General features: G+C 44.4%; 1 protein-coding gene across 3 annotated transcripts in view; it reads right to left on the reverse strand.

The window, feature by feature from the left end:
• The window catches only part of dock1 (dedicator of cytokinesis 1), a 121,584-nt gene that overhangs the window by 100,296 nt on the left and 3,808 nt on the right, over positions 1-17,480 (reverse strand). For all 3 annotated transcript variants that reach the window (XM_029833140.1, XM_003961213.3, XM_029833130.1), the window contains exons 2-10: positions 4,988-5,071; positions 4,820-4,860; positions 4,606-4,661; positions 4,128-4,224; positions 3,753-3,901; positions 3,052-3,187; positions 1,584-1,741; positions 1,080-1,161; positions 247-382 (exon numbers count right to left, since the gene is read on the reverse strand). In XM_029833140.1, coding sequence (XP_029689000.1) covers positions 247-382; positions 1,080-1,161; positions 1,584-1,741; positions 3,052-3,187; positions 3,753-3,901; positions 4,128-4,224; positions 4,606-4,661; positions 4,820-4,860; positions 4,988-5,071 — 939 coding nt within the window. The remainder of the gene's footprint in view (positions 1-246; positions 383-1,079; positions 1,162-1,583; positions 1,742-3,051; positions 3,188-3,752; positions 3,902-4,127; positions 4,225-4,605; positions 4,662-4,819; positions 4,861-4,987; positions 5,072-17,480) is intronic.

Below are 17,480 nucleotides of genomic sequence, written 5' to 3' on the forward strand. Positions count from 1 at the left end.
GCAATGATGAAAAAATACTCCATCATAAATCAACTTGTCATTGACCTTTTTCTTATGAGGCGCTAGTGTTTAACAAACAATGCAATGTGGAATGATTGTTGGGATACAGTGTTCCAATTAGAGCTTTGTCATGGAAAAGACACAAAATCCTCTTTCTACTTACTTTCTCATTCAGACAAGATCAAGAATAAAATCTGTTCTCAAATGCTTTAGAGTGAAATACGACCTCATCTAATCACAGCCTACCTGCTACTCCAAAAGGTCTCCTCAACCCCGACGTCAGCTTCCTGGTGTTGTTGTCCCGGAGTTCCATGCGTCCCACACGAACAATTTGACAGACAAAACTGATCTTCTCTCGCTTCAAATCTTCACTTCCCAAGTCCTGAAGAGAGAAAAATATCCCTTTTTATCCTTAACTAAGACAGACACGCAAAGACCTTCCTGTAGACCAGGGACGTTGGGACCCAGACCGCGGGGGCTGCAATCCCACTGGGTTTTCTGACCTATCAGCTAGACAACCCTTTCACCTGGGTTCCCACTTGCCTTGCTGACAACCGCTTCCTACCTGTAAGGACAGAAATTCCAGGGGGATTGCAGCCCTCGAGGCCGGGTTTCTGAAGTCCCTGCAGTAGACTTCTATACATACAGTTAATATATTTATTAGAAATTAAGATCATTGCTAAAAGTTAGAAATAGCTTAGCTGTATTTCCACTGCCAGGAAACAGCACCCTGGGTCTCATAAGAATCTTTCTTCCTGAATAGTTAATGAATAGTTAGTAAACTGAAATTTGAAAAATTACAGTTGGAGGCCATAAACAAATCCATTGCAAACGAGTCTGTCCACAAATCTGTGGACAGATGGGAGGATGCTGACCTTCCTCCCTTAGGCTTCCATTAGACAGAGGTGACTGCCTCAGTAAATATATACACCGAGTTCTCTTTTTCAGAGGGCTTAACAAATACAGGCTCTGCAAACAGGCTCCCACGTGTCTCGTAACATGGCTGAATAAATAGCGGGTTACCAGAGGCGGGCGAACGCAGGACAGAGACAAACATCAGGACGCACAGAGACACGCACCGTGAAAACCGCCCTCAGGTTATGAAGCTGGTCTATGTCCTTCACCAGACCTGAACTCGACCATTTCACCAGGTAGTTTTCACTGCGAGGGAGGGATGACAGCGAGAAAGGAAAAAAGGACAGAATTTCACGAGAATCAATACCGCTTCGACTGAAAGCCATCGGTTGTGGAACAATTACTGCAGTTTTCCCAGAAGCCTCAGGGGCTTCGGTGTTAATCCAGGTACGGATCCACTGGGAAACAATACATGACTGGTTGGGGTGACACACCGTACAGCTGAAGGACTGCAAATCCCAGGCTGCACCTGTTCTGGTCATGATCTCATGTGGCACGAGTGCGACACACTGACTTTGTTTACGGCTGTTTCACTCATATCCACAACACAACCACTAATCTAAGCACAGTAAAAATGCAGAATTCATCAATAATATTAGCCAGACACTAAATTATGAATGCTGTATGTAGGCAGGGAGAGCAAAGTGGACAAGAACCAGCATGTTTACCTGATAAACTTGGACTCCACCGGGTCGTACAGTGACATGAGCACCTCTGCGTCCTCCCCGATCTTGCACACCACGTTCTTTAGAGTCACAAAGAGGGCAAAAGCCGGCGTCGATGCAAATTTGGCCTGCCGGCTCAGATCAATGTTCTGCTTCTGAGACTGTTAATGCGACACACAAGCATGGCATTACCTAATAGCTTATTCATGCAAAGCTTGCTTGTAACAGTGCAAATAAAGCTCAGGGCGGCATCCCGCAAGTAAAAACACAGATCATTTGAGCGATCGGTCGATTGTAATTATACAACATCTGCCGCAGAATCTTTATAAATTGACAGGAAGAAATGTATCAGAAAGCATATAATTACACACTAAAAGTGAACCCAGACAGTCGGAATTGTCGGACCCACTAAAAAGATGCAGCAATTTCTGCGAATGTCCTTTAAGAATAGAAGGGAGCCGCACTATCAATATTCATCGCATTGACCTGGACATCTTCTTATTGCTTATACATATGCAACAAAGACCTCTGAATAAAAAGGTCACAGCAGATAAGACCACATAACTGAAGGGCACTTCGTATTCGCTACTCCTACATGCCGCCACTGCTCACTCAGGTGGAAGATGCCATTGTTGCAGTGCACAAAAAAGGCCCGGCAATTAGGGAAGTGAACCCATTCTTCCCACTACTGTTGCAAATCTCGAGCGGGAGTTGCAGAACCAGGCAAATATCTGCCGATTAGTTTTTTTGAGCTCAACCTACACAAACATGAATGTCAGGGGTAGCTCTGTTCAATGGGAAACTTTTAAAAGACAATGCTAATCATTAAAAAAAAACAAAGCCAAGTCAGGCAAATAATCACGAGTGGTGTGGAAACACCATTAGCCACATGTTTATTACACCGGGTTCATGCTGGACACGGAAGCACTGCGAATGCAGCTTCCTATGGGCGGCCATGTTAACAGATTGTGTCCTTCACATGCATCCAACGCTCGCCTTGCAGCGATCGTTTCCGTGTCTGGTCTATTTTGTGCATGAGCCGCCGTTAAGCCGGCAGGAAGTCAAATGGGAAAAAACAGGAATACGGGCAATTTTCAGAATAAAAGATTTTCAAAATAAAACACCACAATCAATCAAAGCAAAATCATTTTTGTGTGCGTTTCTCCATATTGCGGGGCGCAAACGGACACACACATGGACACACACACACAGAGGAAAGAGAGACTGCACTCAGAAACAGGAAGAGAAATTAAAAAACATTAAATAAAAGATTATATAAGCATTTATTTAAGACGTCAGTATTTCAGCTGTATATCAACAGACCAGAATTACGAGTAGACTACAAGGAGCAGATCGTTTGACAACCAACGCGGAGAAACACTCGCCTGGTATGGCGATTTATTGGATTTGCCCGTGTTCGACACAACCAAACCTTCAGTGGCCTCAGGTGCAAGCAGCACTTTGTCTTTACCTTCTCCTCCTGAATCCGATCTTCAATTTGTTTCGAGGCTGCCTCGTGCGCTCGGAACAGACTGATGGTGCTCGTAAGCTCCGGATCCAGAATGTTTCCATCTTTGTCTCTGACCACCAGGTCCAGATCCAGGTACCTAGCAAGATTCATAAGTGGAGTAGTGAAATAAATTCAAGACATTGCATACAAACTGCAAACCTGCAGCTATGTCTGCATTGTCTTGAAAAAGACAAGAAAGCTTTTCTGCTCCCGGTTTCCATCTTTCTTTCCCTCGCAACTGTTCAATTCTTTCCCGTAGGAAGGAAATAAGAACCGATAAAGGCTTTGAAAAAATGCATTTCATCGCCTCATCGCTCTGCGTTTGCAGAGGTAAAAGCCATTCCTTTACCTGAACACGGCCTCAAAATTTCATCATAGGAGCAAAATGGAGCTTCGCCATTTTCATTTTCTGACTATTCCTGGGCTCCCGCTGCAGACGCGGCAGGAGCTGACACTTCAGGATGAAGTGGAGTGTAGTGTGTTGGAGCCTAAAATCCCGCTGGTTTATGCCGGAGCTAAAGGATGACCTGCCGTGTTCTATTGACTGACAGCGCTGACCTATTCCAACTAGAGTCATTTTTCCAGATAGGTTTGAAGATAAAGGGATATAAGCTGTAGGAAAGGAAGGATGGAGCCGGCCCCTTGAAAAACAGGACCCTCACTTGTTGCCGTAGTCCATCTTGGAGGTGACTCTTTGCTTAAGCTCGGTGAGCTCGTCCTGTGGGAGTGTGCCGGACAGGATCTGAGAGCGCCATTCGATGAGGTCATACATCATGTCGCGGACAGAGTTAAACATCTCACGCTTGTCCCCCTGTCAACAAGAGAGGATGAATGAAAGCGCACGGCTTCCACGCGGCGGGAAATTGAGAGTGGCCACTGCTGCCGATAACGGCAGCCGAGAGGCCGACCGATGCGGATTCAGCTTCAGACTCCACAAGGCCTTAAAAAAGCTGTAGCATGTAGGGATGAAAAAGTGAAAAAGATGAACACTTAACACTACTAAGTGTTAAGTGCATGAGTGCAGCAGGGTTTCTCACCACATACAGGTCCCTCCAGATTGCAGCCCACTCCCTCAGCGTGGTGGTTACCTCCTGAACCAGAGGCAGCTCTGTTGGAATGACAGTTTCCTTTTGCCTACACGCCAAAAAGAAAAAGAATTGTCCTGGGCGTGCTATTAGATGCAGCATTTAATGTCATTAAACATCCTGATTGACTTAAATCATAATCACATCTCGATCTTAGCCAGTAATTCAATAGTTTTGGGATTTTTTGAAATGTTACACATCGCTTGCTAAGTAATAAATCCCTGTCTTTGGGAGTTCTGATTTGTGTGCAGTACAAGTGAAATTAAATAATTAACAAAATACTTCAGCATTGTGCTGAACTTGAAACAGCTGAAAACACAAATAAACCAAAAAGGGCCCAAGAATGACAACAATCCGATGAATGCGGGAGAAAAGAAATGACGAAATGAGAGTGGAAGGAGGCCTTTCGCTGTAGACATGAAGTACAAACCCGCTGCCTTCCACTGCGGCCTCTTTCAGGTGTATGTAGCAGGCAGGAAATATGCCCTGCAAGAGAAAGAGATGTTTGACATGACCACAATACATCCATACTGCGCATGATCAGTTCAACATGAATGTAGCTCTGAGCAGCAGTGACACAGCCCTCTTTGAAGCCCCAAAGGCCATTTATTATTATTATTATTGTGGTTATTAATATGTCTTACCTTTTTGGATTTCCTCCTCAGCCTATGTCCTCGGAACCAGTCTAATAGAGAAGAGAGTCTGTTAGCTACAAGATGCCTCCGTGCCTGAATGGCTGCGGCTGACATGTGACTGAACCCAAACGTGACGAGGCAAAGAACGCCGCTTCGTTCGGCGAGGCCCGAGCTCACCTTCATATTTCTCCAGTATGTGCACGGTGTCTCCAATCTGCAGCGACAGTTCCTCCTCTCCTCGGGCATCGTAGTTATAGATTGCTAGGAAAGAATGGAGAGGAGGCCGTATAAAAGGAGGCGAGATTAAAGCAGGAGGAAAAGGCAATAAAGCTTTTGTCTCCCTTGTGGCGTGAATTGTGTGCCAGCGTAGCGACGCGATACATCCATGTGGTGACCAACCACGCAGCAATGGTGTTTTCCCTGATACGACTTAAGCTGGAATATCAATATCTCTCCCACCCAATGAAAGGAGACCACAAATAAAGAAGAAGGCTTGAAATGTTTGAGTGACTTCCTCACAATTGCAGTACAGGCACAAGAGATCTGACTTTTCTCAGGCTTGCTCAAACAAAATAAAGGAAACAGTGCAGGTGTCCAGGGGTGGCCAAGCAGTCAGAGCCTCAGAGCCATCATACACGTGGGCACACATGAACATCACCTCATCCCTTCCTCACACACAGACCTCTGCTTCGCCAGATTTATTGTAAATGTCACACACCAACATGATAATGACAGAATTTGACTTCTACACTTCTACCACGGGCCAGTCATTTTGGCCAGTCATTTGGGCTATTTTTCCATTGGCACACTTTTCCAGAACCCAATGGCCCCTTCCCTTAAAGCAGGTTTCAGTTGGTGCTCCTCACAAAGATCGATCATCTCCACCTCAGCTGCAGCCTCATCTGTGACTAGCGGAGCTTTCCAACAGTGTGTCTCCACATTAAATGGGGCAACAAGGAATACGATCTGTGGCCTTTTCAGTTGTAGATCACGGAACCGGGTCACGAAGCTTTCGTGCATTTTTTTCCTGCCATTTTGAAGGCGAACTTGACACTAATTGTTTACTCAAAAGATCTCGTCCCTACTGAGAAACTTTGCGCTATTTTCATCTAACGCGCATGCGCTTTTGGCGAACGTACCATATTGAACCCGTGCGAAGCAAACACGCACATTAAAAAAAACACAAACCCAAACTTCGATATGAACGTTAGAGCCGCATGAAACCAGGCAAAGAGCCGCATGCGGCTGGTGTCATGAGGAGGTTAACGGAAGAGCCATATACGGGACGCAGCGTGAATTACTGTGTGCAAATCTGACGCCTGGGAAGTTAACATGCAAACGCGATTCTATCCAAGACAAATCACTCCACCCTAAGGCTATTAGCAGCTCATTTAAATCTGGATGTTTACTATCGTTCCTATCTGCTAGCGAACAAAGAAACAAATGGTGCGGCATGGCAGGTGGCGGTGTTGTTAGGACACCTGCAGGCATAAATGACAAGTCTCCGTGTGCATGTGTGTGTCCCCTGCAGCTGGAATGCATGCCGGACCACTTCAGATGTTTTTAGAGGTGAATAATAGCTTCATTAAAAAAGGCCATCGCTGCCGGCCTGTTCAAGAGTGCATCGAGGGAATCGCCCATTTTCTCCAACAATCGCCCGCCCGAGTGGCACATTACAACCTTACTGGCGCCTGTTACTGGTCACACGATGGAAAAGGTGGAGTCATATTTATCCAAATCATCTGCCACGTTCACATGTTCGTCAGATGATAAATGAAATCAGACAATGACATCAATGGCTTTTCGCTACACGGTTGCCCAATATTTGCTGAGTAATTCCAAAATATGAAAATCATTTAAAGAGGAAAAAGCACTCCAGAGCTCCACATATGGGGACCTCTGCGCATCGTCATTGTTTCTATCCCCTTTAAACTTTTTTTTTTTTGGGATTTGTTATCATAGCACATGCGCATACCATCAGGAGCACAATGTATTTTGTGTTGACACTGAAGAATCCAGTGAGCCCAGAGAATCCACCAGAACACAGGCCCTGCACTGACAATGCAACAAAAGACCCCAGGAACTTAATTCTGTGCTACAAAGCGAGGATACAAAGGAGAACAACAGGCAGAAAGCAATAAAACAATCAAAAGTGGGGCGGGATTCATCTATGTGCAGCCATGAGAGACCCCGGCGTGACCGTGCAGCAGGATAGGTGCAATTAAAAGACCATTAAGAGTAACTGGAAAAGCCTGGAAAGCCATCAGATGCTGCATCAGTGTGTTTGCATGGATCTGGGCCACAAGTGCAGCTGATTCAGCTGGAGGCCCAAGCAGCAGGTGCTGCGAGGAAAGTCCGGCCACAGAGACGTAATATTTCATCAGGAAATGAAAACAAATCCTGCCTTTGCCGCCAGCAAAAGTATCGTTCGCGTCGAGAAAACGGCACCTCTGGGGAGGGGGGGGGGGCCCTCAGAGAGCAACGGTGCAGTCGGCAAGATGAAAATGAACGGCACCCCGGGAAGATGCTAGCGTAAATAAGCGTCAGCAATTAAACGCAAGGCTGACATGAGGCAAAGGCAGCGCAGTTTAGCACAGAAACCAGAAGGACTGAACCAAGAGTACTCTGGCTGCAGCATTGGTGGCGGGGAGGAAGGAGAAGAACTGGACCAAATGCTCGCCCCAAGCATGGTTCGCTAAGGATTATATGTATTATTTCTTGTGAATTCAATAATTAGTAAAATCATTTGCAAAGGGGCTCATTATCATATCATTGTATATAAAGGCTGAACAAATACAGAGAACATTATCATCAGAGGAAATTAGTAGGAAATCATTATATTACAGGCCGATCCGCTTAGCTAGCACACCTCCACATCTAGTCTCCTTCACAATTACAAACAGCCTCATCTGATCGTTGGCCTGATTATAATTCTACACTCTGGATGCGCTGACAACTTTAGCTAATGCATGCAGGGTGGAACATATCATTACACTGATGTGAATACAGTATGCTGATGAAGGAGTCGGGTTGGAAAACAAGGGGAAGGAAGGGAACAGAAGTGCCTCAAAGGCTGGAAGAAAGACCTGCAGATAAAATGATCCGACACAAGATGGTTCTGAGAAGAAAAACAGAAACAGCCAACAACAGACCAGAGGCCACTACAAATCCACACCAAGATCAGACGTAACCATAAAAACCTGTAATTATTTTAGGACACAGTGGCAATACACACATGGCGACCGTATTGTTAAATTCGATGTGCAGTGTGAAGACAGTTCTCATTAGTCAACCGTGGAACGCCTCAATTTACCCAGAATCCTTCCTCCACTTCCTGGTTATGAAACAGGGAGCCCTGGGGAAAAGCCTCTGCTGTCAGGATGGGGGGAGAAGAATCTCCTAATAGTTTCCTGTGTCCAACAAAGACATTTCTTTCTCTCTGAATGTCCCTATATGAGACCTATACTTTCTTATGCCCACTGTCCCGGACTGAACCATGTTTTAAGTCCTTCCATTGGAAGCAGTGCCCATCTGCTCTCCGCACTCTTTCCTGATTCTGTTGTGCAATTACTTTGTGTGGCAGCGACTGTTATCTTAGAGCTCGTGACCTTTCTACCTAATGATGTCTGCAGAGATTGAGATGCCGCGTCGCAGGGAGTTGCTCCGCTGCCAGGACACAGCTAGGAATCACGCTGCATTTTTAAGAGGCTCCCGCAAGGCAGCAATGACAGTAGGGAGAAATGTTGCAGTAAAATAAGAATAACAGGACAGAACTTTCTTTGTATGTGGGGGGGGTGTCCTGTTTGACATTAAAGAATTGCAATGCGTGAGAATAACAGGGAAGCGTGACTGAGTAGAATGAGTTTAATGTGGTGCTTGACTGGAGTCAGGATGCGTTCAGTGACCCCACAACAGACTGTGAGCTCCTAGAAATTCAATGGAGGACGATTATTAAACTCCAACAGCACTATTGCTCTCCAAGACAAAGTAGACTAGTCAGCAAAAACACGCCTATGTGTGCACATGCCCTCACAAGCACACACGGGTCTGCATGTTCAAGTACAGATGGTGACTGATACAAATCATTGCTTCATCAGATAGTTGAGCGTTCAAGCATCAGCGCCCTGCAATAGCAGTGGGGTAATTTCCAAAGAGAACAAATATTAGATCTGGATAGGAAGTCACTGGCCAGTGGATTGGAGTAACATGGAAAAAGTCCTCCTGACACGTGCAAATTTACATTTACATTACATTGAATTTATATGGGGGCTTTGATCTATCCAACGTTTAGGTCTGAAGTGTTTTTGGATGAAACGTTAGAGGCCGTGATGCTTTCAAGGACAGTTAGAATGTGAAACAAGCCCACCTCTTACAAAAGCACCAACCTGGTGTAGCAATCTGCATGAGATTAAAACGAACCGCCTGAGTTGGTAGTTGGATTTTCTCTGAAAAGACCTGCTGGTGTTGGAATGAGCTGGCTAAATGGGCTCCGTGGAGGAGCTGACAGCTATTCTTTGGAGATGCTGCAGAAGCTTTTGGGGACAAAGGTAAAAACATTACCCCCAGGTTGGCAATGTCATCATATCTCTCCTGCCGCGCTCTGCATAAATCACGCCGCGGGTACTCAAGATGATACACAAACGCAGCGTCAGCTGGTACACGTGCACCATTATAGTGCAACACTTTCTGAAGAAGTTCCACTCATCACTTTGCAACTCATGCACCTTAATGGCCCCGCTGGATGGGAATTTTCGTTGCGTGGGATCATATATTTATGGAATTTACAGACTCAACTCAATGTCTTGTTCTGTTCTGAAGTGATACACTCAGTGCCTGTTGAACACCAAGGAGCAAAGTTAAACGTATTTCTTATATGAGCCTGGCAAAAGATTGTTCCCACTTGCTCAGACTGTTTATGGGCTTCGCTGGGGAAGAGCCAGGAATTCTAGATTTGTGTGCTGACTATTACTCATAATCCCGGTGGGTCTGACCAATATCTGCCACAGGATTTCCATATTGCGATGGATTTGATTTTCGCTAATCTCTGACTCAGTGGCGGTCGACGCTGCATAAAAGTAGCACCGATCCAAAAATGGTTATATGTGCGCGCTACAAAGCTAAATGATCCAAAAACGGTGCGGTGTCGAGACGAGGGAGCGACGGTGACGTAACCGCTGTGCGACAGAACAAACCCGTAGAGGCGTGTCAGGGTAAGACGCTTCTGTTCAACGCCGATCGCTTTGTGTAGCCCTGCTAGTCTAACACAAAGTTGCTCTCGGAACACAAAGTTGCTCTCGGAAAAACACAGTTCTTCAATACGATCTTGTGTGAGTCAGTGGATTATGTTGCTTCAGCTTGCCTTCCTCCAACTCTTTTTATACACGTTCCAGTAAAACTTTGCTGGAACAGCCCATTAGGCCAACTCAAAGTGTCTCCAAATGCTTTTATTGTTTTGCTATTTGTGGAGTCCCTGAGCTATAGCAGCAGCTCAGATGATATTTTTTCGCACAATACCGCATTTTCCCATTTCATTTCCTGCTTTTTTCCACCCCTTCAAATGCTGCTGTTTAGTTTGTGTCCTTCGTAGTTGCCTCTGAATTTATAATAGTTAAATGGTCACACTGAAGTGTGTATTGTTCTTGATCTGTATCCGCTACTACCGCTACTTGTAGCTAATCTGACCTTACGATCAAATAAACATCGGTTTAGTAAAATGGCTTCCCATCTTTCATGTTCAAACAGAAGTAAAGTATTTATGTCAGAACATGAGCTGGTTTAGGTCATTCAATGCATCACAAAACACCCATAATATTAACAATGCCTGACTAAACATAGAAAAGAATGTTTCCAACTGTTAATAGTGTTTACAGTTCCAATACTGTGGTCATTATCCCCCAGATCATTTCAATAATGTCTGTGTAAAAGCTTCTCTTATGGGGAGATAATGCCTTCGCCCTTTATAACGTAGTTTTAAACACAGAGTCTGCTATTAAAATACAAAGTGCCCTGATCTGCGAGGGTTACGCAACAAGATTATTACAGCATGCACAATGGCGGGACACAATGAGCATGTTTGTAGCACACAGATCTTCATAGGCGCAAGGTTAGGAACACGCCATAATTTGTTTCAAGTCCCTCTGTAATAGTGTTTAATAAGAGGTTATGGTTTTCACATGAATGAATACGTGATGGCTCTAAATCCAGTGCTTAGTGGAAATCCAGCCATTTTCCTTTTAAACCAATTACAACCTTTTAGCTTTATCTACAGTTGGAAAGTGGTGATAATGCCATTGTAATTAACCTAGAATTAATATAAAGGCAGCTGAGATGCGACTGTGGAGAGCCTCGGGAGCTTCTCTTCATCTCTCTCGCCCTAGTACAACAACCGTTTCTTCCTTGTGCCTGGAAACAAGCAGGAAATACCATGAGTTATTACTGTATCACAATAGATGGAGCTTTTCCAGGACGTCAGAAGGAAATACTGACTTTTTTATGGCCAGGAAAGGATAAACAATCCCTTATTAAACAGATACAGAAAAACAACCGAAAAGGAGCATAAAGAAAAGCAGATTATGTAGTTTAGAGCAGAATATGTGAGGTTAAGGGAGGAGCTGCTGCATTAACGTGCCAGAATCAAGATCCCAATAGCGGTAATTCTTCTTGGCACTTGCTGCCATGCCCACAGCTCCAACACAGGCCTCCGGGTGCAATCTAACACAGGCCGATTACTCAGCTTCCACTGAATCTGCAGAGCCTTTAATTGAAAATCATCTCCCCCGTATAACGTGGAGACGGCGAGCTGAACCCAGCTCATTACAGAGCGGCGAGCGAAGCTTGTCACACAGAGATTCTCACCCAGTGGTCCGGGCTGTTATTTATGGGAGAACAAGAAAATCTGCGCAGGCACAGCGACGCAAACCCCTCTGCAGCCTGCACGCGTCGCAGGCGCTGCCAGCGACTTTGAAACCGTCTCTCCGCAAATCAAAAATACCACAGCACATTATAACGGTACATAATTTAAGCAATTAGCCACGAACATCTGCAGATGTTTGTATAGTTAGTCCTTTGTTTTTAATTAGTTAAGTAGCTAATTACTTTGTGCCCTGCGTTTCACTTCATATTAACAATGCTAATGAGTAAACAATGGAATTCTAGTCTTTACAGAAAGTGCTAAATTGACTGGGCTGGTTCACTTTGTCAGACATGTGATTAGCGCATGACCTTCAGACATTTATCAGGTTGTAGCTGCAATAATTGGGCCCCAGCAAGAAAGACCCGCCTAGGAAATGCCCGATTACCATTTCAAGGAGGCAGACGTCCCTTTAAAAAAGAGTAAAGCTGGCGTCTAATACTGAGGAGGAGGTGGAGAAGAGCAATAACGCTGCCTAAAAAGGTTGGCGTCAGTCACCCACTGTGTCCGAAAATTCTCATCAACCTGGAGGGAAACAGATGCACAGAGAGAGAGACAGACAGCTGACCAACACATGGCTGTTTCTGGAACTTCAAAGGTTTCTCTGTGAAGCCCCCCAGTAACAAATATCATCATCCTCATCATCATCACTGAGTTCCTGTATTCTGATTCATTGTTTTCATCAGCTCATTTATAAGAAATAAACCCTAAAGGTCTTGTTTTCTTCCTGTCTTTATAGCCGACACAGATGCGACTTCCTGCTATTGTCCACACATGTGGCTAAAACAACCAGGGTGCAGGTGCTGGCATCTGGCACCGGGGGCGAGAGCTGCACCCAGGGATCCCGATGCCGATGCCAGAGCTAGCGAGGGCTGATGTGTTCATCCACCTACCGCAACAAGCCACAAGTTCAGAATAGGTTCTTTGAAGCAGCGCTCATGAATTCACACCCTATAAAAAAATCATGTCGTGTAATGCCAGTCGACCTGTTTGACTCCTTTGTTATCCGCACCAAGTGTAGCCGGACAAGAAATGAAACACTTATTTTGCCGCCTCCTCAGACACACATGGAACCACAATGCCACGAACGCACCATTAGATTAGATTAGATTAGATTCAACTTCATTGTTATTGCACATGTACAGGTACAGAGCAACAAAATGCAGTTTAGCATCTAACCAGAAGTGCTCGACATCAGAATCCCGCCTGAAGTTATGATGGCAATTAACTTCTCTCATAATCCCGTTGAAAGCGACACGATTAGTCACCGAGAGAAAACAATTTGACCTGCTTTAATGTCATCGGCTTCTGGAATTAACCCCCCGTTACAGTCACGGCTGCACGCGTTAAGTGGCGACAAGGTTTCTGTGAGTAAAGTCCGACGTGTCGGGTTATTCAGAAGCATTCGATCTAAAACAATACCTTTATATTTGTAAGTGTTTTAACAACAGTGCTGTTCTGTTAATCAGGCTTCATGCTGGTGCATGCGTCAGTAGATCTGCGTGCTGCTGCGTGTTGTAAAAAACTACCAAATACCTTTAAATCACAAAGTTTTATTCCAGCCTCTAACTTTAATTGTATTTATTATGCTACGCTGTGAAAAAAAAATGTTCCTGAACGCATCATAGCTGGACTTAATGGTGCGTAAAACCTGAAATTAAAAACAACATCCTGTTAGTTCCGGCCATTGTGTAGGACGCCGACTCCTTTTCAGTTTCAGTTAGACAAACAACATTTCACATTTGGCAGGTTTGCGGTGGCCATTTTCTCACGTTTCTCCGTGCGAGGGCTTCAAGGTCCTGCCTTTACCCTGTATATAACACCAGCACACACATGAATCCAGCCATATTGAAAGGCTTTAGGGAGGCGCGTGGCGTTCCCGAGCCCCTGAACAACCACAGCTGTTGACTGACAACCCCATTACACGTCCCTCACTTACCCACTGAAGGTGACAAATGGAACCTTTTGAAAGGCAGCATTTTCATAATATCAGTTCTATCATTAATGTCGTGCGTTAATCACAGCATCGGGGGAGGGTTCATAAATAAAGGTCAGCTCCTCTTTAAGCCATACATTTATGGTATGTTGAGAGATGGGTTTCGGGAACCTGACATCTTCCAACGGCTGCACACGCTGGGGTAGTAGTCTCAGTTCCCGCTCTGCAAACCAAACTTTTTGAAGGTCTTCGGGGGGAGGGGGCTGCAAATATGATGAATCACTGTTACCATATTGTGAGGCCTGAATCAAATTTTGACTTTCAACAGGATATATATATCTTTAAAAGGAATAATCAGGACTGAGATAATGTCTGTAACCACCACATTTCTGTAAAAGGAAGTGATAACTCTTCAGCGAAGTGAGGGGTTGGTGCCTATGAAAAAATGCATCCCAATAACACTGATGCATTTCCTTTTTTGTTAACTTTTAACAAGCTATATGAAAATTCCTTTGAATTTATGCACTTTTTTTAAGTGACTGTAAACCAGACGCGCTACATTTTCTCTCCAATTGTGTTTTTTATACTCAGTCAAGTCAAAATTCGGTTGACATTCACTTTAGCTCCACACAGGCTTCAGCTGTTGCCAGGGGCTGGACCATTGTTTTGTCAAAATGCTGCTTGGTTCAGTGTGAGATTCTCTTTGTGGCTCTTTTCTGTGACTGAATAATCTCTACACTGGACTTTACATTTGGCGAAGCTTTCAACCATTCAACTAGTCTTATTTTACTTAAGCAGACAGATGTTCTAGTAGTCGGTCACTAGCATTAAGTAGCCTCCATCGAGCCCATCCTGGTTAACTTCACTGAGTAACATAAATATCATGCAACAATGTCACAGCTCATGTATTTACTGCCTGTTTGACATGATGTGACAGCTAAAAAGGATGTCATAAATTATTCTCTGGCTGAAGCGAAATGATCCGATACCACGTCTACACAAATGACCTTTTTCTAACCTGGACATGTTACACTCCATTAGCCATCTGTCAAATTAGCAAAAGTAGCACAGCAGGGCTCTTTCAGACAATGCTCAAGCTGCTTGGCATGTCCTCAATCGATACCATGGCGACCAGAGACCGGCTGCCTGTGCAGACGACTCAGAGGAAACATGGCTGCAATTAGACAAGGAAACCAACAAAAAGAGCATTGAGCTGTGTCAACCCAGGTAATCTGCTTCACAAACATTTCATTCGGGGTTTATTTTAGTTGCACAGCACTTAAAGACACCTTCTGGATGTGAGCAACATTCAGCAGAGGTGAAAGTACTCCTGCTTTGTCTCAGCGGTGGGACAAGGAGGAATCGAGGAACCACTTGGCTTTTACTAATTAAAGCGGCCTGCCGCCATTTGTCTTATCCGCCATCTCTCAGCAACCCGAAGAATTCTGTACTATTAAAACCATCTCATCAAGCAGACTGACCCGGTGTTAATATGTAATTCTTTTTGTGAATGAAAAAAAAACCACAAAGTCACACTGACCTCCAAAGAGAAATAGATAATGATGGTCTAAACCAACAGGCTTTGTCTAATTACTGTAGGGGTAACAGAAAATCACTTCTTAATGCTGTAAAGGTGCAAAGGGATTCTTATAATCAGATCACAAACCGTGGCCAAGCAGGACGAGTTTAGCGCAAGGCTTAATCAAATGGAAAAGACCCTAAAGGTTGACGCCATCAATAAAGTTGAACGATAAAGTCGTTTCAAAAATAAATGGAATAAATCAAACAATTGGGAAAAGGAAACGGGCTCCCCAAAAGGAACTTCGGCATCCCTCATTCAGGTCCTCCATCCAAACAGTGAAATGTGACTAATAAATCACACCGGCTATGAAGCAGATGTAACCCTGCACGTGAATAAACATGTGCTAAAGTGTCGCGCAGCAGTGAAAGTCAAGAGAGCCGACTGAGGCTGACAACGTTAAAAACGGTCCATTATGTTTCGTGGTTGATAAACAGGCAACGATAAATCAACGTCACAATCAGGCCCACAGGCGTCATTTTTGACAGTCATATGAAATTCCGACGTAAAAAGCTGTGAACATCCTGGAATTAACTGTAAAATCTATGTATGGCTGCGTCCAAGGAAGCCAAACAGCGATTCAGACCGCAGCCCTTTACGTCCTGTAATTAGATCGGCCAACCTCGGCTGTAAAACTTGGTAGACTTTCATTTAGGACATTCATAAACGCTAGCTGCCTACAACAGATTAAACAAAGGCTCAGCTAGTGTATATCTTACCTTCCTGACAGACCAGGAAACACCTCTCGCTACTCTATCCTTGCTTTCCTGAGAAATCCGTTTTTCATCCTTAAACACAAACATGAGTGTAACTAATATCCCTGAAGGCTGTCTTCCATCACTGCAACATCCAGCAGCACACTTTTCCTGTGTGCCTTAACAAAACACACGTGCGACGGGGCATTTTCCGAATGAAGTGCTATGAAAATAGCTTCCAGCATATAAAATCAAGAAGTCCAATTTCGCCGTCCCATATTTTACACCAACTGCTTCAGGGCCGGGCCGCAGCAGACGGGTAAAATACGAGGCGGGGAGTGCGAACACATGGTTGGAATTTATGTAGTAACACAGACTGCGTTTTAATTGCAACCATATTTGTTTCGCTTACTGCACTTGTGGGTGGGAGATGGGGGTTTTTGGGGTGTGTGCGGGGCCTTCACAAATTACTTATGGCCTCAATTTAGAGACAAAAATGTCTGCGACTCCACTTTCTACTCAGTGTGTCACTCAGCGCTAACTCATTCCAAATGAGAAGTGTCTGGGCTGGTCAGTCCAGTCGGCCAGCCTGTCTAACTGCAGGGTTGAGAATGTGAATCACAGCCACACCAAAGCTAAAGCGCGCAGCCGAGTTGTGCTAGTCCATCACTCATGATTAAACCCCGCCGATGATACGATCATAAACCTGTTCCACCATTTTACCCCAAGGAGAGACTCTGATTGATATCATTAACCCAGAGATGGATCAGGTATCACGACAGCGGCACCTTTCACAGCGTTTCCTTAACACACCCTCGGCTGTAACGCCGCTCCACCTCTGAGGTGACTCTGACAAAACAGTGTGATTTGGTCATTTGGGGGCTGCAAAGCAGCGTAATGAACCCGTTAATATTAAATGTGATGCTCGTTTGTGAGAGAAGAGAGAGACCGACTTGTTGTGATCGAACTTTTCTTTGAGGAAAACCATGTTGCCGAGGTTTCATCACAAAATCGGCTAATTCCCTCTCTTTTACCATCAATGATTTGCTGTTAATTTTGATGTTTTAGCTCTGAAAAAACTCTGCTGCACAACTACATGGGTTTAGATTTATGCATGATGCACTCTTTCTGATGATTTATTAATTAAAACCAACTTTGTAAATGTATTTATATCGATGAAACATTCAAGTCAGGAAGATTAACGCGGAATGATTCCGACATTTCCGGAAATCTGATGTGTGCATTTCTAATTCTGCAGTACAAGTGCCTGCTCAGGAAGAAGCATTTGCATAAGCCTGGGCTTTATTTTCTTGTTTGTATTACGTTACTATGTCAAGGATTTACAGCTCAATAACAAAAGCAGGAGGATTATAGAACTACATTTATCAGTATATGCTCCAAACTGTTATTTCCACACCTGTTGCTTTCCCGGTCCGCTTGCTAGAAACCAAATCCCTGTGAAGTCTCTCTCTTAGTTCTAACAGCAATCCACCGATGAAAGAGAATTAATGAGACAACACTTGGAATTAGCATCAAAAAGTATTTTAGTC

The sequence above is a fragment of the Takifugu rubripes genome, chromosome 1, assembly GCF_901000725.2.
Source record: "Takifugu rubripes chromosome 1, fTakRub1.2, whole genome shotgun sequence".
Lineage (NCBI taxonomy): Eukaryota > Metazoa > Chordata > Actinopteri > Tetraodontiformes > Tetraodontidae > Takifugu > Takifugu rubripes.